General features: G+C 41.2%; 2 protein-coding genes across 4 annotated transcripts; both read left to right on the forward strand.

The window, feature by feature from the left end:
• Positions 1 to 15421: 15421 nt before the first annotated feature.
• LOC136779184 (uncharacterized) lies at positions 15422 to 17050 on the forward strand. Of its 3 annotated transcripts, none has more exons than XM_066736623.1 (2): positions 15422 to 15563; positions 15630 to 17050. In XM_066736623.1, exons 1-2 carry the CDS (start codon positions 15555 to 15557, stop codon positions 17004 to 17006), a joined length of 1386 nt encoding a protein of 461 aa, XP_066592720.1. In that variant the 5' UTR covers positions 15422 to 15554; the 3' UTR covers positions 17007 to 17050. The 3 variants fall into 3 exon arrangements, with proteins under 3 accessions (XP_066592720.1, XP_066592728.1, XP_066592737.1); XM_066736631.1 differs by having other exon boundaries at positions 15441 to 15563; positions 15610 to 17050; XM_066736640.1 differs by having other exon boundaries at positions 15516 to 15563; positions 15607 to 17050.
• Positions 17051 to 20099: 3049 nt separating this feature from the next.
• LOC136779225 (protein takeout-like) lies at positions 20100 to 22245 on the forward strand. The gene is made up of 6 exons (XM_066736701.1): positions 20100 to 20304; positions 20570 to 20662; positions 21228 to 21378; positions 21489 to 21625; positions 21705 to 21854; positions 22022 to 22245. The coding sequence occupies exons 1-6, from the start codon at positions 20244 to 20246 to the stop codon at positions 22171 to 22173; spliced, it is 744 nt and encodes a 247-aa protein (XP_066592798.1). The 5' UTR covers positions 20100 to 20243; the 3' UTR covers positions 22174 to 22245.
• Positions 22246 to 23049: the final 804 nt, after the last annotated feature.

A 23049-nucleotide genomic window follows, 5' to 3' on the forward strand; every position in this document is an offset into this window, starting at 1 on the left:
CCTCCCCCTCGCACTGACATGAAAATTTCTCCTAAAACTCCCCAAAATTAACGACCCCTCTGTTCTTTCGCATGCCTCTCGTCTTTTTAAAAACCGACGGCACATGAATAAATGATTTAACCCCTTCTCGTCCGCCGCTTTCACGCATGCAACAGTCAAATCGATTTAATCGCTCTCTCCTCGCTATACATATACATAATCTACTTTCAAACCTTTTCTGCAAATTATACAAATTACTCATAAACGCTCTCTATATGCCAATCGATGACTAATATTTCTGTCACTGTATTAAACCTTCCACTTACCTCTGCAACGAAAACAACTTGTTATTTAGTACTTTGTCCTCTCAGGGTTGTGATACAAACCCATAGAATATAGTATTAAATTTCATCATTTTTCCCGTGCAAGCACTCTGCTCTCTTATTTACAGAGACACACAAACACACATGTATATGGATAAAGAGAGGAGAATGAAGGAAACCGAGCGGTTTCGTGCGTGCAAGCGTTAATAATTGCTGGAGTATGGTGAGTATGGATCGCGTACAGGGAGTTTGAGAAAAATTGAAGAAACTCTGGGTGTTTCGTGCTAATGGACTATTCCTCCGGGTGATAATCCATTTGATGGGGTGAATTCTTCTCGCCAACAATGATCGCGTTGGAACGAGTAGTTTGCGTTGAGAGTCAAAGTCGGAGCGTCGACGATTAGCTTTGCCGGCGGCGTGTTTTGTGGGCTTGGCCCGCGGGGGCGGAGCGTATTATCGCCACGCAGAGGGGTAACGGGATCCGTTATTGGCCACACCGACCGAGCCGAGCTATCAAGCCAACACACTCTTTCCTCTCCGAGTCAGCTCTCTTTTAAATTCTTTTCTCACTTGAATTTCTCTTCTCTCTCCATTCTTTCTCATCCTCTTAACTTATTCCAATGCTACTTTCCGTTTGTCTCCCCTCCTCCTCCCCCCCCCCCCCATTTCGCTTCGTGTCAGAAACCTCGTTTACCCAGAACGAATTTTCCCCATGCGAATTAAATCATAATCCTTTTGGATTTTTCACTACAGTTGCAAGGATCAATGCAGTTATGGTAATATTTTTAAATTTTTAAAAAAATTTAGTTTATAATGTTGGAAACGCAAACTCAAAATGTACTCGTGTATTCTTCCAATGCTTGTATTTGATTTATATAAAGTCTATATCCAACGACTGATCAACTTCATCAAATATTCCAGTTTATTCAAATAATTGCAAGTGTCGAAAGATTCGCGTCTCGAATATTTATCATTATTTTTCTAATCACCTTGCAAGCAAGCAGATGCAAAATGACCGAAAGTTTATTACTGGCGTTTGAAAACGGTACTTCCTGATGTCATGATTAAAATAGCGAGGGGTTCAATCTAGGATCTCCGTAGTCCATATATACGTGGCCTATGCCGCTTTGCTTGAGAAACAAAGTTACAACAATAAGAGCGCCACGCTTCGTGAATATAGCCGATCAACCGCTCGATAGTTCTGGACCGTAGCTGCGCACCAACACGCACACTAACGCACCTACGCAAACAACGTATACACCGTCAACGTATAGCGAGGAATTACAGAAGAAGACTGGGGAATAATTAAGCACGGACCGTTCCAAGGTAAATAGAGTCCCCTAGTCTGTCTACGACGTCAGATTCGTGTTTGTATTCCCGTAATTATTCTGAGGAAGCGCAAATTAGCATTCGCCCATTATCGAAATGCTGAAGCGATTAAACGTCTTGAAAAAATTAATCAAAGGCTCCATATATTTATATATAGCATATATCCCAATAGCACGAATATCCTTGGGAGATCCTTGGAACGTCCCGAAGGTACAACCACAAGTCCTATGGACGTACTCGAAACATCCTCCGAAGATCATAAACTTTATTTCTACGTCATTGGTAAGATTTCTTAAAATTCCAAGGAAAAGACACTATATAGATATATATAGGTACGTTTATTTGCAGAGTTAAAGGAGCATAATGTAGTCATTTACTATACAGCATCTTCGGACGTTTATTCGATGAGCATTCCCACAAGTCCTCCGTGGACTGGGGCTAAAAATGAAGCTCGACTGTAATTTTATAATAAACGTTTGGATATTGGTAGCTGGCTGTAAATATACAGCAGGTAGGGAGAGGAAGGTTCAACGCGAGGTCAACGAGGGTCAAAGAGGATCACGCGGTTGATGTCTCTACTGACACGAGTGGTCGAGGTAATACAGCCATATATATATATACATATACTATACAGAGAGAAATCCACGAGGAGCCTGCAGTTTTGGCCCTCTACCGAAAAACCGAGCAGCCCTCGCGATCGGACGGACAGGTGCTCCTATAAAATTAGATAATGACCGTGATCCTCCAACAAAGCTTTTTTCACAGCGTCCACCTTGACGGGAGCAAATCAAATTATACGCTGATCGATGTCTCCTATATTAGAAAGTAAGTATATTATACTTCGATCGAGCGATCCACCAACCCGTTTCCCTTTTAGGACGCCAACTTGTCATTGCTCTTGTAACACGCGTGGTAAATCGATACTGCAATATCGATACGAAGACGATACGGGATGGAAGGGAATACCGAATCTGCCCTCGATCCTTGTAAATGTCATACATATGGCTGCAATAATTTTGTGATTTTTTATATCAACATTGTTTAATTAGTATATAATTATTCCGAGAGCTATAATAATTGTGTTTCGAAAAGACTGTGAGTAATACCTCAAGTGGTCATCGGACGTCTCTCGATCTTGTATGACGATCTTTGGAATATCCGTATATTGTTCACAGACACTGATGAGAAACATAGGAATCTTCGAGGTGTCCGAACTGTGTACAGTTGTATTTCTCATAGATTTACCAGGTTTTTTAATTAGTATATAATCATTCCTAGAGCAACAATAATCGTGTTTCGAAAAGACTCTGAGTAATACCTGAAGAGGTCATCGGACGTCTCTCGATCTTGTATGACGATCTTTGGAATATCCGTATATTGTCCTCGGACACTGATAAGAAACGTAGGAATCTTCGAGGTGTCCGCGCTGTGTTTCTCGTGGATTTTCCAGAAGGTCCGCGCGTGGCTGGGTTAATCGGGGAAAATCGCTTGGAGCGATCGCTCGTCCGGTGAATTCAGAGGCGAATTTGGAGTTTGAAAAGTATATACGTAGCACGGCGCTTCCCATGGCGTTACGTGCGCTGCACGTCAAGATTAAAGGCTTCGGAGCACCGGAACGGGAGCGACAAAGGAATACCACCGGTGCTTTCATTCCGACAACAAAAAAGCCGCTCGCGGTTGCATCGCTTTCCCTCGATATCGGCGTGTATGTAAACGAGTCTCTCTCTCTCTCTCTCTCTCTCTCTCTCTCTCTCCTCTTATTATTCCTCCACTTGTGCGCAAGACCGGATGAAAGTACAAGCGCGATTGCTCAACTCAGGAAGTGACCAAACTTAAAGTACCAAGTAATGCATCTTCGTGAACACACACATACATCACCTCGACTTTTGCCCATTGTGCCTTCGATAATGACAGTTGTCCACGATTACCAACAACCTGCATCACCGACAGTTTTATATATACATTACTCTCCATTTGGAAGCTAAACTTTTAAAATTCGTCAAAAAAAAGTGACAACTATTTTTATATCCACAAATTTCTTACATTTATATAAAATAATTAATTTACCTCCACCACTTGTCACGAGTTTATAAAAATAGGCATGGAAGAAATCTTCGATAAAATTTCAAAAGAACTCGTCTATATATATATATATATACGTTGTACACTCGAGTTTGCGAAAAAAGATAGTTTCCTGGTCTTTCATACACAGTGGCTATATTATATATACATGTATACACACAGTATACAAGGAAAGTAGCGATTGACGCTGACGAGAAATTCACATTGCTTTTATGAGCAAGATCGGATCTACTTCATTGAGCGTGTGTAAAGGGAATATAATTAGGAAGCTTGAAAGGCGTGCTTCCGAGAATAGTAGAAACTAGAAAAGAGATACAAAGAGGCGAGCGCGAATGGGCGGTTTCCACGTTCGCCGAGCGTCTAGCTGCTTATTCAAATAAGAGGATAGCTTCCGGAAGACGAGAAGGCCTGGCACAGTGGTATGGCATTCTCTTGTCTATACGTATATAGGCCGTGTACACATCCTACATATATAGGTACCGGGCCAGCTGACTCCTACAGCCACCTCATTTGACCCTCTTTATAGCCTTTCTTAAGCTAGTTAGCCACATAGTGAACCTTCACGCGTATTAGTAACACCTATTCGACTCGACACTCAGAAAATTGCTTATTCCATAACAATTTACGACTGTCTATTAGCTTAATTTGAATGACGCCTTGTACACACACTACTACCGTCCTGCCATTGTATAATCTCTCAAAGCACACACGTACGCTTTTAATATGATCATCCGAATCGTGCGTTACGTGTACACATGTATAATGCGTCGTTAAAAACACCATAAGAATATTCTTATCTCGCCTGATTAATATATCGTTCCCAATAAAACCTTCTCGATTCTTATGCACGATACCATCTTGTAACGCTGACTCGTGATAGATTAGCTTTTGAAAAAAGCCACTAACGAGATTTCTTTCTGAATTTGTAAAAGGGCTAATTAGGTTGGTACAGCTGGCCCGTCTAGTTTTATCCTCTCTCGTATATTATTATTATTATTATATATATACTTTTGCATCCTGTATCTACGATTCTTCGGCAACCAAACTGCTACCTCGTTTGTTATTGTGTTGGTTAACTCTGAGGACTGTGGAAAGATGCGGAAGAAGTATGTGTGTGTGTGTGTGTGGTATAAAGGGTTGCGCGGTTATAACGCGGACCGATAGATTTCACGATAAGCCGATAGACTGGCCCACAAAATTCATATGCATGAGCCCTTATTATATGGTATTAGCTATGCGCACAGGTGGTTGCCTTAGAGTGTGGTCGTGAGCTTGAGATATGTGTAACACCTTGGCGAGAAGCTTCGTCTTAACTGCGTTACGCGACTCCAAATTGAGTCGAATAAATGTAACGATGAAAAATCCTGTAAATCGTTACAACAATGATCACTCCAAGTCTTCGTTTTTATTCCTCTTCACTTGTCTCATTCGACTTTAGATATTCAGTTGAATAAATGTAACAACGCGATAAATGCTCTAAGTCGTTACAACGATGATCACTCCAAGTATTCGTATTTATTCGTCTGTACCTACTGCGTTATTTGACTAGAAATTTAGTCGAATAAATGTAACAATGAAAACTGCTGTACCTATATATATATAAATAATCGTTACAACGATGGTCACTGGAAATATTTAATTTTGTTCGTTTACAGCATTTATCCGATTCGAAATTCATTCGTATAAATGTAACAACGAAAAATCCTGTAAATGGTTAAAACGACGATCGCTTGAAATCCTCGTCTTAATCGATTCTTCGAAATATATTCTGAGATTCTTGTAGTAGAAAGAAACGAGCGTAAGATAAACGTATAGAAAATGACGAGAAGGATGATCACCAAGAATCCAGCTGTTCATATAGGAAAATCGATAGGTCCGTTTATTCTTTGGAGGTGCTGGCGAGCCGCGGGGAGGAGAATAAGCGAAGGAGCGTAAAGGAAACGTAGAAACTGTCAGAGTTCCCTGTCCTTGACTTCCATGATCGATTAGCGGTCCGGAATGGAAGAATCGTGCAGTAAATTGCAGAAGCTACGCAACCGCCACGAGTAGATCTCGCGCTCTAAATTGTCGGATTCCTTCGATAACTCATGATTATTTCCCATCGGTAGCCATTTTATTCTGAATTGCAGAAAAACCTGCATCCTGCCCGCCATTAATTGCATTAATTATGAAACGCTCGTCGCACGGTCTTCCGGGTCTCTCGCGCGACGCTTTAGAAATTTGCAAGACGTCGTATACATATATATACATACATGCACAAAAAGAGAGAGAGAGAGAGAGTATACACAAGAACATATGTCCTATACAGTCGCTGGATATCGCGAGTTCCACGAATTTGAGAGAGTTTTCTCATGGTTGTCCGGTGCGAAGGATGGATATGGCGCGTTCTTATAATTGGAGTCGCACAAAGAGCAAAAGTGGAGTACCATTGGTGGACAGATGTCGCGTGCAGGGTCGTGCTATCCAGAACCAGCGAATCGTCGGTTCTTGCGTTATTTAGACCCGAGCTATAGATATACGCATGGCTTAATTGCATTAATTAATATCCACGGTCCCTTTCCGGGACTTTCTTTCTGGAACAATGAGAAACGTGGAAGGAACGTTCCGGACAGATGCTCGATTCCCTCGCTCGCGTTCGATCATCGCGGCGCTCGCAAAATTGGCTGGTGTCCGTTTTCCCGAAGCGCGCGCGTCCACTCTCGTTGGACGCCATGGATATACGCGAGGGGATACATATATATATATATATATATATATATATGCATGTATACATGGAGGAAGAAAAGTGGAAGGTATATATACAAGCCGGGGATGAGAGTTAAACGAACACCTGTGCCAACTGGGGCGCGACCGAACCGCAGACGGATGGACGAGAGAGCGAACGGGTGGACAAAACAGGTGGGTCCGTCCCGGAGAGTGGTCAAGATTCTTACCACTCGACGCCGCTCGACGCCACCGCACTCAGCCACACCGCGCGGCCTCGCTCGATTCACAATGCGGCGCCAAACTCGCCTCCGATACCTCCCTTCTCTCAATTATGCAATTTCCTGCCGACTTTGCTCCTTTTCCACCAGCGATACCCTAATGAGCTCCGTGAAAATCATTACCCACCCTGAATAGTAATTTTTTGCACTTATTTTTCTTAAGCCTCGCCTCGTGTGTGTACGCTAATGCATATATTAACATAACTGATAGGGGTCGTGTCATATATTTAATACAAATTCACATTTTTTCTTCGTGTCTTGCATACCCCCCCCCCCCCCCTTTTTTTATGAGAGTGCAGGGTGTGTTAATATATAACTTCCAGTGTACGTATATATATATATATATATATATATATATGTAACGGTGTTCAATTATTATTTGGCGTTTCTATATATACAGATTTTGTGAAAGCATTCCATCTATACGTATATAGAATCCCTCAGTCATCGTTTTTTTTTCTTCCTTCCGTTGATTAGTCTCGCGGTTTCTCAATTGAAAATTTCAATTGACTTGGTTGGGATTAAGGTAAGGCACGTATAGGCAGGTTTTCTCTTGCTTCTTATGCAAATCCTCTTCCAGTGACTAAAGCACAGAGCAAACAGTATAATAATATAATAGACGGAACGACGCTACGTGTAATTATCCTGTTCGCTTGCGTTTTGCATGATATTTCTCATTCTTCTACTCTGTGCGTGACCTTTAATGCCCACGAAGACTCATCGATGACCTTGCTCATGTATACCCACACATTTATTCACATTCCAATAAATTCTTGCAAATTTCAACGATAGATAGGTATATATGCACACATTTTTACTCATTTATATTGCTTCGTTTATATATCTTTCCAATCAACTTTCAACATTTTCAGCTAAAAATACCAGAAGGATTCCTAACAATTTCGCAAATTGCTTTACATCCTATTTTTCTTTCTACAGTCTTGACAAGTGGTGACTGAGAATCTAGTTTAAATTTCAAGAACAGAAACATAAACATTTACATAAATTTTCATTGCTTCGTTTGTTTTTCCAACAAACTTGTCAGATTTCCAATTGAGGAAACACAGAATTTTCAACAATTTCAAGAATCACCTGAAATCATGCTTTTCTCCCACAATCTTGACATTCTATCGAGATTTGAGTTTGAATTTCAAGAATAAAGATATATAAAAATTTACAAAAATTCTTACAACTCCATTTATATTTCCAATAAAATTTCCAGCTTTTCTGTGAAAAAACCGCGTGCAATTTTTATTTTCTAATTTAACGAGTTGCCTCAGTTGGCATTGTTTTGCTAGGAAACGTCATGAAAGAGCCTTGACACGCGGTCGAGAGCCGAGTTTAAATTGCAAACTTTTAATCCTGATGGATGTGCGTGTGTACAATCGGTCAGCTTATTAATTCGCAGCAGCGACGCAGTTTGCATGCACCGCGGGCAGGTAAACAGCGCAGCCGTGCCACGCTAATTAGCCGCGATTATCACGGGAAAAAGAGGAAAATTTAATTTCGATGATTTGCAATTTTCGATTCAGCGCGTTCCTGTCTTTTCTCGCGCGATTCTCACCAGCAGAGTGCGCCTTCGAGGCCCTTACGTAACCAATACGAGCGGACGAAACTGCGAACAACCACGCGAGAGTGAAAAACCTCGACGATGCGAGGTGCTGTGTGCGATCGATGGTCCGCGACTGCACGGCTAACTCTATAAACGCTATATAAACGATATATATATATATATACATGTCCGACAAACAAACAATACTCGAACCTCTGAAAGCTTGGGAAACTTGGAAACGAGCGCGTTTGGTTGGAGGTGGATCGAGGAAAAACTTTGCGACAAGTTGATAATATGAAAACGAGAATAGCAATATATATATATATACACGTGGAGGTAACGAATGGTTGGCGAGTAAGCGAGAGGGAGGGGGATTTATCGAAGGGTTAACGTGGATCGTTTAGCGATAATTGTGTTGAGCTAGGAAGCCGCTAATTGGCAAGCGTTTCGTATCCGTTCCGCTCCTAATAGCGCCTGGGATTCTCCCAGGAAGCGAAAGGTGAAGATAAGCGGATATACCGCGCGGAGGAATCGACTGTGATCGACAGGACTATGGGCGCTACCGTTTACTTAAACTGCCTCTCTCCGCTATTATCTTCGCATCGTACTCTACATATATATATATATATATATAGGCATAGAAAGAGAGAGAAGCGATAGAAAACTCTTGGCAAACGCGCGACACGAATTCGCGAATACGCACAATCGCACGAGCCATTAATATTCATCTTTGACCCCTGCCATCCCTCTTTCCTCATTTCCCAACGCAGCATTGTAAGCTGGAACAATATACGAGCAAAGAAATTCGATCGCGATTTGCGCCAGGTTAACGAGAATAAACCACGAAGAATATGTTTCTAATCGATAGATGCAATTGGATTACACGCGCCATTGCTTTTCGGCTTTCCTGCTGATTTGGCAGGCATAATCGAGTTGGAGCGGGCTGAAAAAAGGGAGCGAGGGTGGTTAAGTGGCGGCGTGGATCGTTTTCCTTTGCTTCGAAGGTAGATGACGTGCCGATAATCGCCGGGATTCGAATCTGCTTGCTTCCGGGCATAATGGGTTGAGGGAGGGGAGTGCGAATACCTATATATATATATAGAGGGTCACCTGCCGAATGCCTGGCTGGCCGTGGTACGTCGTCGCTAAGCGGCGAAACCGCTCCTGCCAGATGTTCCTCCGTCCATCCTGCACCACGGGCCCCGGCCTGATATATCGCGATGCACGCATTTTACGTACTCCCCTTCCCCCCACTGTATCCGCCACGCTTTTTCGACCAGCTGCGTCGATTCGCCAAATTTATCGGCGCATCTCCGCCGCATAATCAGCCAATCGGACGTCATATCGCGTACAACGCCGTTTAATGATAACCTCGCATGAGTTACGACCACGAGGAACTATCTCGCTCCTTTCCGGTAAATCATGCCTTCGAAACTCGAGCCGCTATTCGTGTGCGTTAAGCGCGCCTCATTGTTCTTCCTAGTGTACTGCCACTTTGTATCCCCCCACCCCCCTCCCCCCTCTAACCGTCTTAAAAGACTGGATTTTCACGGCCCTGCAATTTCACTCGAAAACTTGGCATCCCTCCCAAAGTTTATACGCGCGTCGACGCATCGGAGATTGCCATCGGGGAAGATCCCATTGTTCCCGTCACTAAAAGACAACGCGATTGATCGATCCAATCGCCTTTATTCTCCCGCACGATACTCGCGAATTTTCTGGTTTACTATATATATGTATGTATTTAACTGCTCTCTCTCTCTCTCTCTCTCTCTCTCGCAAAGGAAATTAAAATTCTCCGTGGTTCTTACGTTGGTGGTAATTTTTTCCCCTCTCTCCCTGTTTCGAAGCGAATCACAATGGGATCGGGAGGCACGTAGGTATCCAGCTGTGACGGTCCCGGGTAAAGTACTAATGCGTCCAACTTATCGCTGAATCTTCGCATAATGAGTTAATCGGATGTCGTGCCGTGCCGGCTCCTCCCCGTGATAAGTGCGTAATGCAAACACGCGAGGATAGGTCAAGTTCCGCGCTGAATCTCCGATATTTTTCATATTTTTCCCTACGCCTTTAAAATTTTCTGCCTATGGATTGTGGCGTGCTCGAAGGAGAGGGTGGGACTTTGGCTCTCGAGGGAGAAGAAGACGACGACGACGAAGAAGAGGAAGAAGAAGAAGAAGAAGAAGAGGGAACAATGAGAGGAAGTGAAGGTCCAACGAGTGCGGCTATTTTCCACCGATAAATATCCATCCCCCTCTTCTTCCTCATCAGCGTGCCCGTTAGGCATACATCCATTCTCAGATCTTCTATCTCTCCCCCCCCCCCCCTCTCTTCCCTGCCATCCACCTTAATCTATACCGTACTCCAACATTATTTCGATCGGGCTGACCTGGCGCGCTCTGCGATGCCTCGGTGCCACTAGAAATTACCACCCCCGCCTCCCCTCATCCTATTCACATATTCTCGTAGCTCGCATCCGGCGAACAGATCCGATCCCAACCGCGATATCTCCCACGAAAGATGAATTTTCACACCGAAATGCTCTTCGTCTGCATATATATAGTTGTTATTATTATTATTATTATTACGGTTTTCACCCGTCCTCTCTTCCCTTAAAAAAATATCATCTCGTAAATACGCGAGCTTTGCTCGTTTTCAACGGTAAAGATCGTTATTGGCCGAGATCGATGACAGAAACCGTCTCGAACTGGAAATGTTTTCCCTCTACGATCCGACTTTAAGGCTGCAATTAGTCTCGATCGAAATGTCCGTTTCGCCTCAACGATCCAGCGAGAGAACGAATGCTCGCGATCACGAGGCGATTTTCCTGTGGCTCTGATTCGTCTTTAACCTGCAAATGCAAAACTTCCAAGTGTACGCCGAGAGAGTTAATTTGTGATTAAAATAAATGTTTATCCAAAAAATTGCAAATTATAAATACTTGGTTTTATAATAAATAATTGATTAAATTGTAAGAAGAGAAACGATTCAACCATGAATCAGACCAAGTCATCGTAATTAAATTTCTTTGGTATCGAGCAAATATTTAACCAACAATATTTTATTCGAAAAAATTATATTAATTTTTTTCTCCGTGTGGTAGTAATCTTCCTATGTGTATAATCTCATTTGGTGCAAGATAGCGATTGGGTGGGGGTTGCAAAGCTCGTCCATAAGAGGAGATTAATTAGACAGCGTTGAACACGGTGGTTTCAGGGATCTAGTCGCTTCGGTTTATTCGCGGGTTTAGCCATGTGTGCGTGAGCGTTACAGTGTTAAGTGTGCGTAAACGCGCGTAATGGGTGGGGAGTGGCAGCGCCAGCTGGCGTCAGAGTGACAAGATCTAAAATTAGAGCGCCTGTGTTGCGTGTCGATCGTCGCATGCGCATATCAACCGCCCCCTTCCGGCTTCGCCTTATTTTCAAAACTTCTTCAATTCGCTTCTCTCCCCTTTTCTTTCTTACGCGATACTCGTCGCGTCTCTCTGGCAAACTGGAGAAACCGTGAGAAGGAGATCGATAATGCACGAGTGTGGACGTGCCTTGCTCCCCCCCCCCCCCCCCCCTCCCATAATTTCATCCTTTGCAACTCCTCGCCGCAATTCTTTTACGCGACTCGCGCGAAACCCGCAAACGCTTATCGACGTGGGTCAGCTGCTGGAAGTAGCATGATCAGACATGTGCATGCGCGCGCTGTGAAAAGGAATCGCGGGGGGAGGGGGAAAACGCGTCACGAAAGTCCAGAATGCTCGCTTGTTGACGAGACTGGCTCGATTAAACGAAAATATGTCGAGCCCCGTGTAATCCATTCTCATCCGCTTAAGGTCGGATGATCGAGCCAGCAAACCTCCTTTCTGAGGCGCGTACAGTCGCTGCAGCCTAGCCATTCCGAGTTCAGCGAATCGTCCGTTCAAAGAGGATTATACACTTTAAATAGAAATTTATTTGTCTGTCTCTCTTCGATCTCCTCCCCCCCCCCCTTCCTTGCGCTTTTAATCCAGCTAATGATCACTTGCGTAAGCGATGCTGCAAGAATTCCGTTCAATTTCTGCCAAACTTTTAATCTGTTTCACAGTTGTTCCTTTTTTGTCCGAGATAAATATTAAAACTTCGATCAGATAAGTTTTCGAAGCTTTTAAGACACGTTTTAGATGACTGATATAGTTATTCGTAAGAGACTCGCGCCTGGCGAAAATTCCCTCAGAGCGAACATGTTGATAAGCGATTATTATTTCACGTTTCTCTCGTTTGCTTGATTGTTTAAAACGAATCATTATTCTTATTATTTATATGTGATTCTATAGGCTTAGCTTTTTGCATTTTCAATAATAAAATAATCGCTCAAACTTTTTACACATAATTTCAATTAAATTTTTTATAAAATACATTTCATGTTAGATGAGGCAATCAGGGTACTCAATAGTATCCTGATAAATTTAATAAATGAAACAATACTTATTAAAAAGTTTTTAACAAGTCCTTGTAATATGCGAAGCACTATAAGACTGTGAGTACTTAAAAGAATAAATATTACCAAGAAACATTTATAGACGATATAAAACAATAGAAAATTTTCTCCCACTGATAAAACAATAAATTACAAATCGAGTTAATAATTCGATAAAAGTGCAATGAGATCGAAGGCTGATTTGGTATTACAAAGGCTGAAGGTACACGTTGAAGATGGTCGCAGCTGCCGCGAAATCGCGAATCACTGCTGGACGCCCAGTGTGAAATCGGTGCTGTCCGCTTCAAGCTGCTCCCGTTTGGGGCCTGCACAGTGCACAGGTGCCTCGACTGCCTCGCTTACGGCCGTCTACCCGGTTGCTGACTGCCTTTCCAATCATCGAGTGCGGCCCGTCGCTTTCGTGAGCATCGCGCCAGCCTCCGACCAATTATCGAAAATTGTTCTTTTTGCCGGAGCGCGAAAGGCAAATTGCGAGAATCGAGGACAATCAGAATCGGCCGGGAGGAGATTTTCGCGAAAGTGACAGTATACATAGCTATAAACAAATACGGAGGAATCGCTTGGTTGCCCGGGGCGAAAAGCTGCCCATCTGCGCGGGCTTGAAAGGAGAGCGAGTTTCAGTCTGTACAGCGTCGTATATATTTATTAAGAAGAGGAGGAGGAGGAAGAAGAAGAGGGAAAGAGCGCGAGAGTTACTTGGGAGCGTACCGTATTGAGAGATAGGATCTTGCAGTAGCACCGGCTGCTCCAGATAACATCGGAACAAAGTGAGCAACCCCTTGGTCGCTTTCAGCCACCTTGCAACGATTTGCTTATCTAAGGCGCACCTTACGGCTAGAACAACGTCGCCATCTGTACCTCATTAGCTTAAGCGGTACAAACAGAATGTGCTATCTCACCTCACCTCGCCAAGCCAAACATCGCATGGCTGCCCTCATCCCCACTCCACTCTCTTACACTCTGTGCTTCGGGCTACCACTTCACGGTCCCTTGTACTCTTCTGTGTATACGCTCGACCATTGGGACACCCGGTGCACACCTACTTAACGTCCATTAAACACCTTATTAAATCCTATACACCCCCTTCTTAAAATTACGAAGGAAAAAGTAGTCTTGAAATGTTTAGAAAATTCAAGTATATCGTCTTTGTTTATCGGTCACTGGAAAATCCTTTTGTTTGGTCGAGAATATTTGTTTTTAATGTATGCTTTATTAAATTATGTACAGCTCTTGTTGAAAATTACAAGAGAATAATGCTGATAAATTTTAAGAGATTCGAAGCGTATATTTTTCAATCATCGATTCCTGGAAAAATCTTTTTCTTAATTGAGAATATCATTATTCTTGCTGCACACTTTTCAGGATCCATTAAAAATTCTATTAAATCTTACGTGCGCCCTGTTTAAAATTACGAGAGAGAGAGAGAGAGAGAGAGAGAGAAAATAGTCGTGAGAAACTTTTAGAAAATCAAAGTATATAGCCTTGATTCGCCAATCGCATGGAAAATCTTTTTATTTAATGGAGAATATCTGTTTTTAATACCTACCCACTTAATCTTCCTATACAAAACACCCTATTAAATCCCAGAAACCTCCTCTTAAAAGGACGAGAGAGAAAATAATGCTGGAATACTTAGAAAATCGAAGCGCATAGTCTTCGGTTGTTGATCTCCGGACAAACCTTTTCTTTCATCGAGAATGTAGCTGGTTTTAAAATTCCAGCCTGCGACGGAGCCATGGCAAAAGCTGCATCCGGGTGTAGGTCGTTGCTCAACAACTCGTAATAGATTCCACAGTTGCCTGACACTTGTCGAACGTTGGTATTTTCATGGATTATCATGAGAAAATGGGAAGCAGAAACAGACGCAGGTAGCCAAAGAGTTTTAGGTGTACCTGCTGCTTTGAGGAGTGGTCGTCTGCCACCCACGCAGCATGAATACCAGTGGAGGAGACGAGGCGAGTTTACGCGACAATGGCAGCTCGCACAATGCCAAGAAGAAGGCCCTCCGCAGGAGAAAGCATTCACAAGCAAATGAGTCTCGGGCACTCGGTACTTGCTCCCTATATCTTCGCCTATACTTCATTCCTCTTTACTTTGGCCACATCCGTCGCCTTTACGTGCGATACCCGAAAACGCTTCGCGCAAATTAATGCCGGATGCTAATTGCTAATTTATCGTGCAATGGCCAATAGCCGTGACGAATGCTACATCCCAAAAATGATTCATCGCCATACGGATCGGTTAATTGTTTTTACCGATCCCTCGTTTATATCCAATGACACAGACTCTGCTTTCGCGATGATTAATGCTATCTCGTTCGTATGCACGTCCGGCTTACCTTTCTTAATTAGCTTAAGCTTAATTCAAGGAGCCTCGGCTTAAGATAATTAATAGTGGAGAATTAATTGTTGTGAAAGAATTTCTTATTCTTAATTCTCTTAGCTTTTGTTATACTGCAAAAGTGGTTTTCTGTTTTGATACTCGTCGATAAGGGTGAGAAAAGGATAGTCTTAAGGTTTACCAACGGTCGGTAAAGTTGCTCTCGTTGGATAACGTATCCGACAACGTTAATATATCATCAGAGTGAGGTCTCTCTCTCTCTCTCTCTCTCTCTCTCTCTCAGTGGTACCACATAATATAAACTAAGTTTCTTCTGTTTTTCTCAACATTTGGTAGCACTGTAGCGTTTATAGCGTTGTTTCCACACTACTGTCAAGCTTGATCGTACATTTCTCTTTTCCCATGGAATATTACTGTGTTTACGTTGAGAAATAAATAGAAGAAAGAAAAATTCATGCACAAAAGCTGCCACATCTTTAGTTCGTCGCTCGAGAAATAATGTTGGAGGTAAGGTTTTAAATTTTCACTGATACATCATTGAGGTATGTAGTAGAATATTGACATATCTTGCAGGTAGAGAATTGCCCCAGATATTCAAGAAATCGGACAGATATTGATAATAGAAAATGGAGATTGAGGAATGATTCCAGCGCTGTTAATGGAATTTTGTGTCCCGAATATTTCCGACCGAGTGAACAAAATAAATCTGAGTCTGCTGCAGAGATGCCTTCCAAGGGGAAAATATTAATTACTTCAAAAGATCAGAGAAAAGAACCCAGGTGTAGAAAACCGATAAGAGAATGCTATTGCAATTTGGAAGGAAGAAAAGTTCATCACAAGGACAAAATTCTGAAGAAATCATCGTCATTGAGCGACTGCAGTAAAGACTCCAGTGACGCGGTACAAATGGCATCGAGAAAGGACAACGAAGAGCAGTCGAGTTCTCCTCTCAGCTCCGACACTTTAAGAAGAATAAACAAAATTAATTACGTACCCAAATCACAATTCCTGCGTAATGTTCGGAGCAAGGCCTCTCTCGACAAAAAAGCCACATTTTTCGACCAGTCGGACAAATGCCCGAGGTTAAATTGTCACGAGAGATTGCAAGGAGGAGCCGATATAAAACGAGATAAATATTATCACCGAATACCCACGGCCAGTACTCTCGAATCAAGCAACACATACAGATTAGAGAAATCAGATTCTTTACCGGAAATGAGAAATCTCGAGGAAAATCATGGAGCCTGCTCGCAAATGCACAAATGCCCGAAAATATCCCAAACCAATGCCAAAGCAGTGAACAGGAAACCTACCGTGTTCTCCAAGCGTTCCTTGCCCGGCGAGAAAAGGGAGAGGTCGTTATCAGGATTTCAGACGAGGAGTAGAAAAAATATGGAGGCCAGGAGAGAGAAGGATTGTTATTGCAAAAGTTGCAAGAAAGTCCACGGATCGAGCAGGAAGGATGCAAGCAGCAAAGAGGATAAAAGAACTTGCGGTTCTTGTTCCAATTGTTGGAAGCACGCTTACACCCTGAAGGAGGAGATGAGGAATCTGGTGGACGAGCACATCAACGAGCTTCGAAAATTTCGTGATCAGAACTATTTCGACACGCATGGCTCGGAACACACGCTCTCCTCCTCGGTATCCTCGGACTCCGTTCAGCAGTGCTACTTGAACGACCGCCTCTTCCCCGAACCCGTTAGGAGAGTTCAGAGGGACAAATTGGCGGTGACCTTGCCACCTTGCGCCACGAAGCAAGGGAAGCGAATCCACTGCTTCCCGAGATACGTGGTCTGGCAGAACAAAAGCAGCGGTAGGAAGCTCCCGTGCAACGAGAAGAGGCGATGTCAAGGCTGCCCATTAACGGGCCACGCGATTGATCTTGGCGCGTTGAAGAGAAATTTACCGAGCAACAGTTTGGCCCTCGAGTTTCAGAAGCGGCTACCGTGATAAATCAGACTTTTATCCTTTTTCAATAAATTTTTCCTCACCAGCCTCTCGTTCTTCTTCATTTATCAAGACGCCTGTCCAGATTTAATGAATCCCGTGGAAACCTTTATCTTTCGAAGGTTTTCTCGGAACGCTCATACGCCTCTTTTTCTCGCGGAATATTCGGATGCAATCTATACGAGCCTAACTGGTTTATTCCGAATCCTCATGAATGTTTCATGACTTTTCCGGTTCCTCCGTAAATGGACGCTGCGTGGATGCAATGAATCTTATCTTCTAAATTTATTACTACGGTTTATCGACGAAAGCAAAGATTTTCCGGAATTGGCACGTTAACCCTTGCCGCTGCCGATGCTAATAAAATTTGCTTTCAGTCTTTATAGCCTACTTTTTTCCCCTCGTTGCGCAACGTTATTTTTATTTCATAGGCTTTCCCGTGAGAAAAATTATTCGAAACGTGTGTGCGGCGAATGTTTTTATCCTTGAAATATTATTAATTTAACTGCGGCCGCAGATTTCCATGTACTGCAGTGCAGAGTGTATCGCTGCTGTTTAGCGAAAATAAAATTTAATTTTTTCCGCCGTGAGACACGCGTTGTAAATCATCGAGCATGAGCGTTTTAAAGGCGAATTTGCACTGGAAAAAAAAACTGCTTTATTGGCGCGCGCTCTTCCCTTGCCGAGCGCGTGCAAGCGGCTCGATAAAAAATCACTGCGTATGAAAATTCGAAGTCAGAAATTAAGAGCGAGCGATGGATATAACTGCCAAGTGCCAGCTTCGTCGTCGAGTTAAGTGGTGATCCAGGAATTTTTATCGCGGATAATCATCTTTCTCGCATTGTCCGCGTATATGCACACGCATATATATATATATATATATATATATATATATATGTGTGTGTGTGTGTGCGTGCGTGCGTGTATTATGCGGTTTCTTCGATTCATTATGCCTCCCTCGTAAAACAAAAAATTATGATTAATGAGAAACCGCTCTGATTCTGTGTCAGGGTAATTCAATTAATTTATTATGCACCATTAAGACTACTTATATAGCCGACTCGTTAAGTAATACCATTAAAGGGCAGTGAATTAAACCATACGGTATAACGGTTGCCAACCAAGTTTTTCCACTCGAGGCTTTATGCATCGAACAACAATTTGTTTATTAAACAAGCGCGGTAATTATTTTCAGGATCATGGTTCAACGCCAAGATAAATTACTCACGCGTCGATGGAAGTTTCTTGTAAGATTTTCTTCGGGATGCTCATTCATATTCATTTACAAATGAGTCAATGAACATTCGTTCTGACTCACTAAAAGCTATCAAGAGCCTGTTATTATTTAAACAAAAACGTAAAACAGCGTTCATAAACTTTTCGAGAGAAGAAACGGTAGACCGCGAGGAGTATTTAGCAAGGAGAATCAATAGAGAGAGAGAGAGAGAGGGGAGAAGAGAGACATCGATATAGAAATTAAAGCAACGAGCCTCACCCTCCGACTAATTACAATTTCTAATGGAACAATTATAAAACACTTTGGAATAGGTTAATTATCCAATTATTACAAAACATTTGTTTCTTTTTCATACCTCCATGCAGATTACGATTACGACATGACGTTTATTCGTACGTTTAAAAATTACTGCCAGTGTATACAGTGATTACTTGATTAACTAGCATATATAACCGAAGAAATTATTCCATTTAGCCAAGGAATTTCATGATTGTTGACGAGAAGCATCGAGAGATTTGTTTTTCCTGGTTAGAAATTGAAACGCTTATCACGGAAGAAAATTAATTAACACATGTTTGTACAAAAAATTGTAATTTTTTATTAAAACGATATACTTAGACGAGGGACTATTTACATTTACGTCATTGACAATAAATTTTATAAGGCCGTGAGAGAAGCTGTGCTACTGCACCGTTTTAATGAGCTGGACAGTCGCGATATTCGCAGACACAACAAGATCTCCCGACGGATTTTTATCAACGCAATTGTGGAAATGCGAACGAGCCAATAATCGAGTCCAAGAAAACTGTCGCTACCTACTGTTTATGGATTCTCGAGAAATCAACATTCATATAGCAATCTCTCTTTCTCGTTGAGCTATTTCAACGGTCCAATAAACCATATAATGACATAATAGTAATTACAATAAATCGCCCGCTTTGGTCGGATGTCAATGAAAAATCACCTTTTCCTAATAGATTGTGTAACATTGATGTTGACCTTAGCAAAAAGTTCAGATCGACGGAACTTCTCAGCTTTTATCAGAGTGTCCTTGGTAATCCTTGAATATTGATGCTGTAATGAATCAATTAATATTCAGGGTAAAGATGTATAGGTGCGGTCATTCAGGTTTTAGTAAAACAATTCTCTTTGATCGAACGAAGATAGACGAGTGGCTCTAATTCAATTACAATCTTGCTCAATTTTATGGATAGATCGTTTCAGGGACCAACGACCACGTAGGGCACATAGTCATTGTGATTGACTACGTGTCTCGCTGCATGTGTGCTTCACCTATTAACAGATGCATACCCCCCAGCAAAATGCACCTATCGATTCCTACACTTATTTCAATCAATGCTCGTTAAGAAATAACCCAAACGAAGTCCCAAGATAACTTTCAACCTATTTACTGAATTTTCCATTATCTTCGAGTGCGATCATGAAAGTATTATTCAACGGATGATTTATAGCAATTTTGATAAATTAGAGCTGAACAAATTGTTGACTAATAAGATAAATTATTAATTTATGCGTACATTCCTAAACGTCATACGCGATTTTGTGCATACGTGTTTGGGTATACACGAGGCTGAAGAAATGAAACCTGCTGATGGCTGTACGAGGAAAGATGCGTGGTTCTGAGAAAAGAACTACCCTTCGGTAATTTTTTTATTCTTCTCTCCGCAACTTTTTACGTCTTTTGATTTATCCTTGTTTCGAGTTCACGTGTTTTCGTGACCGAACCGTAGGAATTTTTTCGAGGATTTTCGCATAATGCGGCATTAAATGATTCACGTACGTGTAATATTCAGCGTCGAGTAGTGGGGCGGTCGGCGTTTAAATACCCTGTATGTTTGACCGCTTCATTCAGTCCACACATTCGCTATCTGCCAAGTATACTCGGCAGGAACTAAAAATTACAGTGTCTTTAACAAGGAAACTCGAGTGTCCTTAAAGTTACCGTCGCGTAAATAAGCAATTACACCGCAATTATTATTAGAATGATCAAAGTTGCAGTCCTTCTCCTGGCAGGAATTGCCATTGCAACTGCCGCGGAAATTCGTAAGTATTTTTCCTTTCCCCGAGAGCGTTCGGATTTTTCTATCAATTTCCTTTGTTTGTCTTTTTTTTGTTCATTTTTTATTTTTAACTTAAATTTACGATTGATAAATACTAGGAATAATAACTGCACGTGTATATGTGTGTGCATTGAAAGAGAAAGTAAAGTTCGAGCTTATGGTGGCCATGCTTCACCCAATTCTGCAGTAATGCAATCGGTTATATAATAACTCGCTTTAATGATCAAACATAATTTTCTCCTATCTAGCGAGAGCCTTCCACATTTGCAACAAGTCCGAGCCGAATTATTTGAATTGCATTGCTGATTCTGCGACAAGAGCCATTGTGTCCTTGGCAAATGGTAAGATTAAACTTTATATTTAATTAAATTAATATAATATTATTATGAAAATTCAGAACAAACCTCACGAACGATATTTCATTGATAAACTCTCTGGACCACATTCGCTGTGTATGGTAAATTATACAGAAAACTATAGAAATTAAAAAAGAAACGCGAAAAGTGCGAGTGCTATATAATAATAAAAATTAAAAATAATAATTAACGTCTAGTCCGGTGGGAAAATTCAGTTTCCTGGGTTATTTCTTGCAAAACCAGCGATGCGTTTTTTTTCTACTGATTTCACCAGAGCTGCTAAAGTATACCGCCTTTCCTTCAAAGAGGTACACGAGTTTCCCCACACGTATAGTGGCGTATTGTAATTTGCAGAGGTTCTCCTTGACTCGGACGTGTGCCCCTTCGCTTTCTTCCATCGGTTCATTGATATTTGCCTAAATTTTTCCTCATCTTCTCTCAGCCTTCCTATATATATATATATATATATACTCGTACTCCTATATACACATGAAAATCCATTAATATTATTGCGCAATTCAATAAATAGATTCATTTGAAATTTCAATAGGACTCAAGCCATTCAGAATTCTCCCAATCGAACCGTTGGCCGTGGAATCTGTAAAGATCGGCGAATCCGAAGGATCCGTCACGCTCAAGCAGGAGTACAGAAATATCAAATTGTATGGCTTGACCAAAGGTCTTCAAATCTCCAATTACCGGTTGGTATATGCTGCAATGTTTCATCAAATTTTTCATCCACAATTTATTTATATTAAACTCTGTATATATATATATATATTTAAATATTAATACGAACCAATGGTTACAGAATAAATCTCGACGACAAATGCGAGCTTCTCTCGGAAGCTTACAATCCTCAAGTTGAATTTGTAGCAGATTATAAAATTAACGGTCGTATCTTGGTGTTGCCTGTCACAGGAAATGGAAAATCCAACATTACTATGTGTATGTAATGCCTGATTGAAGAGATTCGAGTGTATTTGGATAATGTTCATTAATACTGACCTTGATTACTCCTCGACAGATGACTTAAAGACAGAGACCAATATCTATTGTGAAAAGTACCAGAAGAAGGGAGAAACCTTTATCAGGGTGAAAGATTACGTGGTTAAATTCAGTCCTGGACGAGTGTCATTGCAATTCGACAACCTCTTCAATGGTGACACAGTATTGGGTATGCCTTGAAGAATTCTCAACTGATTATGTATTCCTATTGAGCAATACGTTCTTTTGATCAATTTGTAAAAGGATAATATATTCCAGTAGACTTTTCCGGTTGATAATAATCTATAGTCGCCATTGATGAATATTTTTTTCTAACGCACAATTTATCGATTGCAGGAGACCAAATGAATAAATTTATCAACGAGAATTCAGAGTTGCTGTTCAAGGAACTTCAAGCGCCGTACGAAGAGACCTTCGGACTTGTGTTCCAAAAACTCAGTAACGATATTTTCAGTCGAATACCCATGAACAAACTTTTCCCAAATTGATTCAATAAATTTACCCTTTTCTTGTTAAGTTTTGTATATAAATATAAGCGACAATAAATTTTGTTTTTATTTTTACAAAATCACTGGGGCATCTCATTATATATCCTTTCCAAAATCTGCACATACTCTTTTATAACACAATGAAAGGAGTACATGTTATATGTATATATGTAGTTATATAGCTCGTCGTTTAAACTAAATATGTAATGCAGAAATAACGCGAAACTCCTCAGACACTTTATGTCACGTGAGCTAACTCTTATAATAAATGAGTAAAATCTGTTATTCTTGAATTTAACGATTGCTATATATATTAACATTGAGCAATGCAAGGATGTATATAATTTTATTAAAAACAAAGTTTTCTAGATATACGATTAAACAGACTTTTCTTGAATTATTTAATGCAATAATTAGAACTACATTGAAACATTTAAAATGCAAATATACTCTGTATGTTAAAAGTATAAAATTATAGAAAATACGTGTAAAGCTACTTATCGAATTGTAATAAAAATTAATGGGACAATCATTCTTCAAATATGAGAACTACGTAAGAAGTTACTTTCAAAGTTGATCTACTATTTTTTGTTTCAAAGTAGACTGCAGATTATATATTAACGAGCAATTATGGATTTCTAATTTGAATATTTACTGAAAGTACATACATTCCAGTTGACTATTAATTTATTATTAAAGTAGTCGCAAAGGGGGGGGGGGGGGAGATCGCGCAGAAAGGGCTAAAGATACTAGATAATGTAATGATATTACCATTTCTGCGATTCAATTTACCTGACCTGAAGTTCGCGTTTTTCTGCCAAAATATCTTTTCCTTCTTCGTATGTATACATATTACCGACAGTTACACCCGTAAGT

This window comes from Prorops nasuta, unplaced genomic scaffold (genome assembly GCF_024137725.1).
Source record: "Prorops nasuta isolate Cenicafe-Biocafe unplaced genomic scaffold, Cenicafe_Pnas_1.2 PNAS00002, whole genome shotgun sequence".
NCBI classification, from domain to species: Eukaryota; Metazoa; Arthropoda; class Insecta; order Hymenoptera; family Bethylidae; genus Prorops; species Prorops nasuta.

What these genes read in the sequence shown, in the direction of transcription:
- LOC136779225 (XM_066736701.1), top strand. Translation starts at nt 20,244, where the DNA reads ATGATCAAAGTTGCAGTCCTTCTCCTGGCAGGAATTGCCATTGCAACT. An exon ending in CATTGTGTCCTTGGCAAATG is followed by an intron (nt 20,663 to 21,227) that starts GTAAGATTAAAC and finishes AAATTTCAATAG; the next exon opens with GACTCAAGCCATTCAGAATT. An exon ending in CTTCAAATCTCCAATTACCG is followed by an intron (nt 21,379 to 21,488) that starts GTTGGTATATGC and finishes CAATGGTTACAG; the next exon opens with AATAAATCTCGACGACAAAT.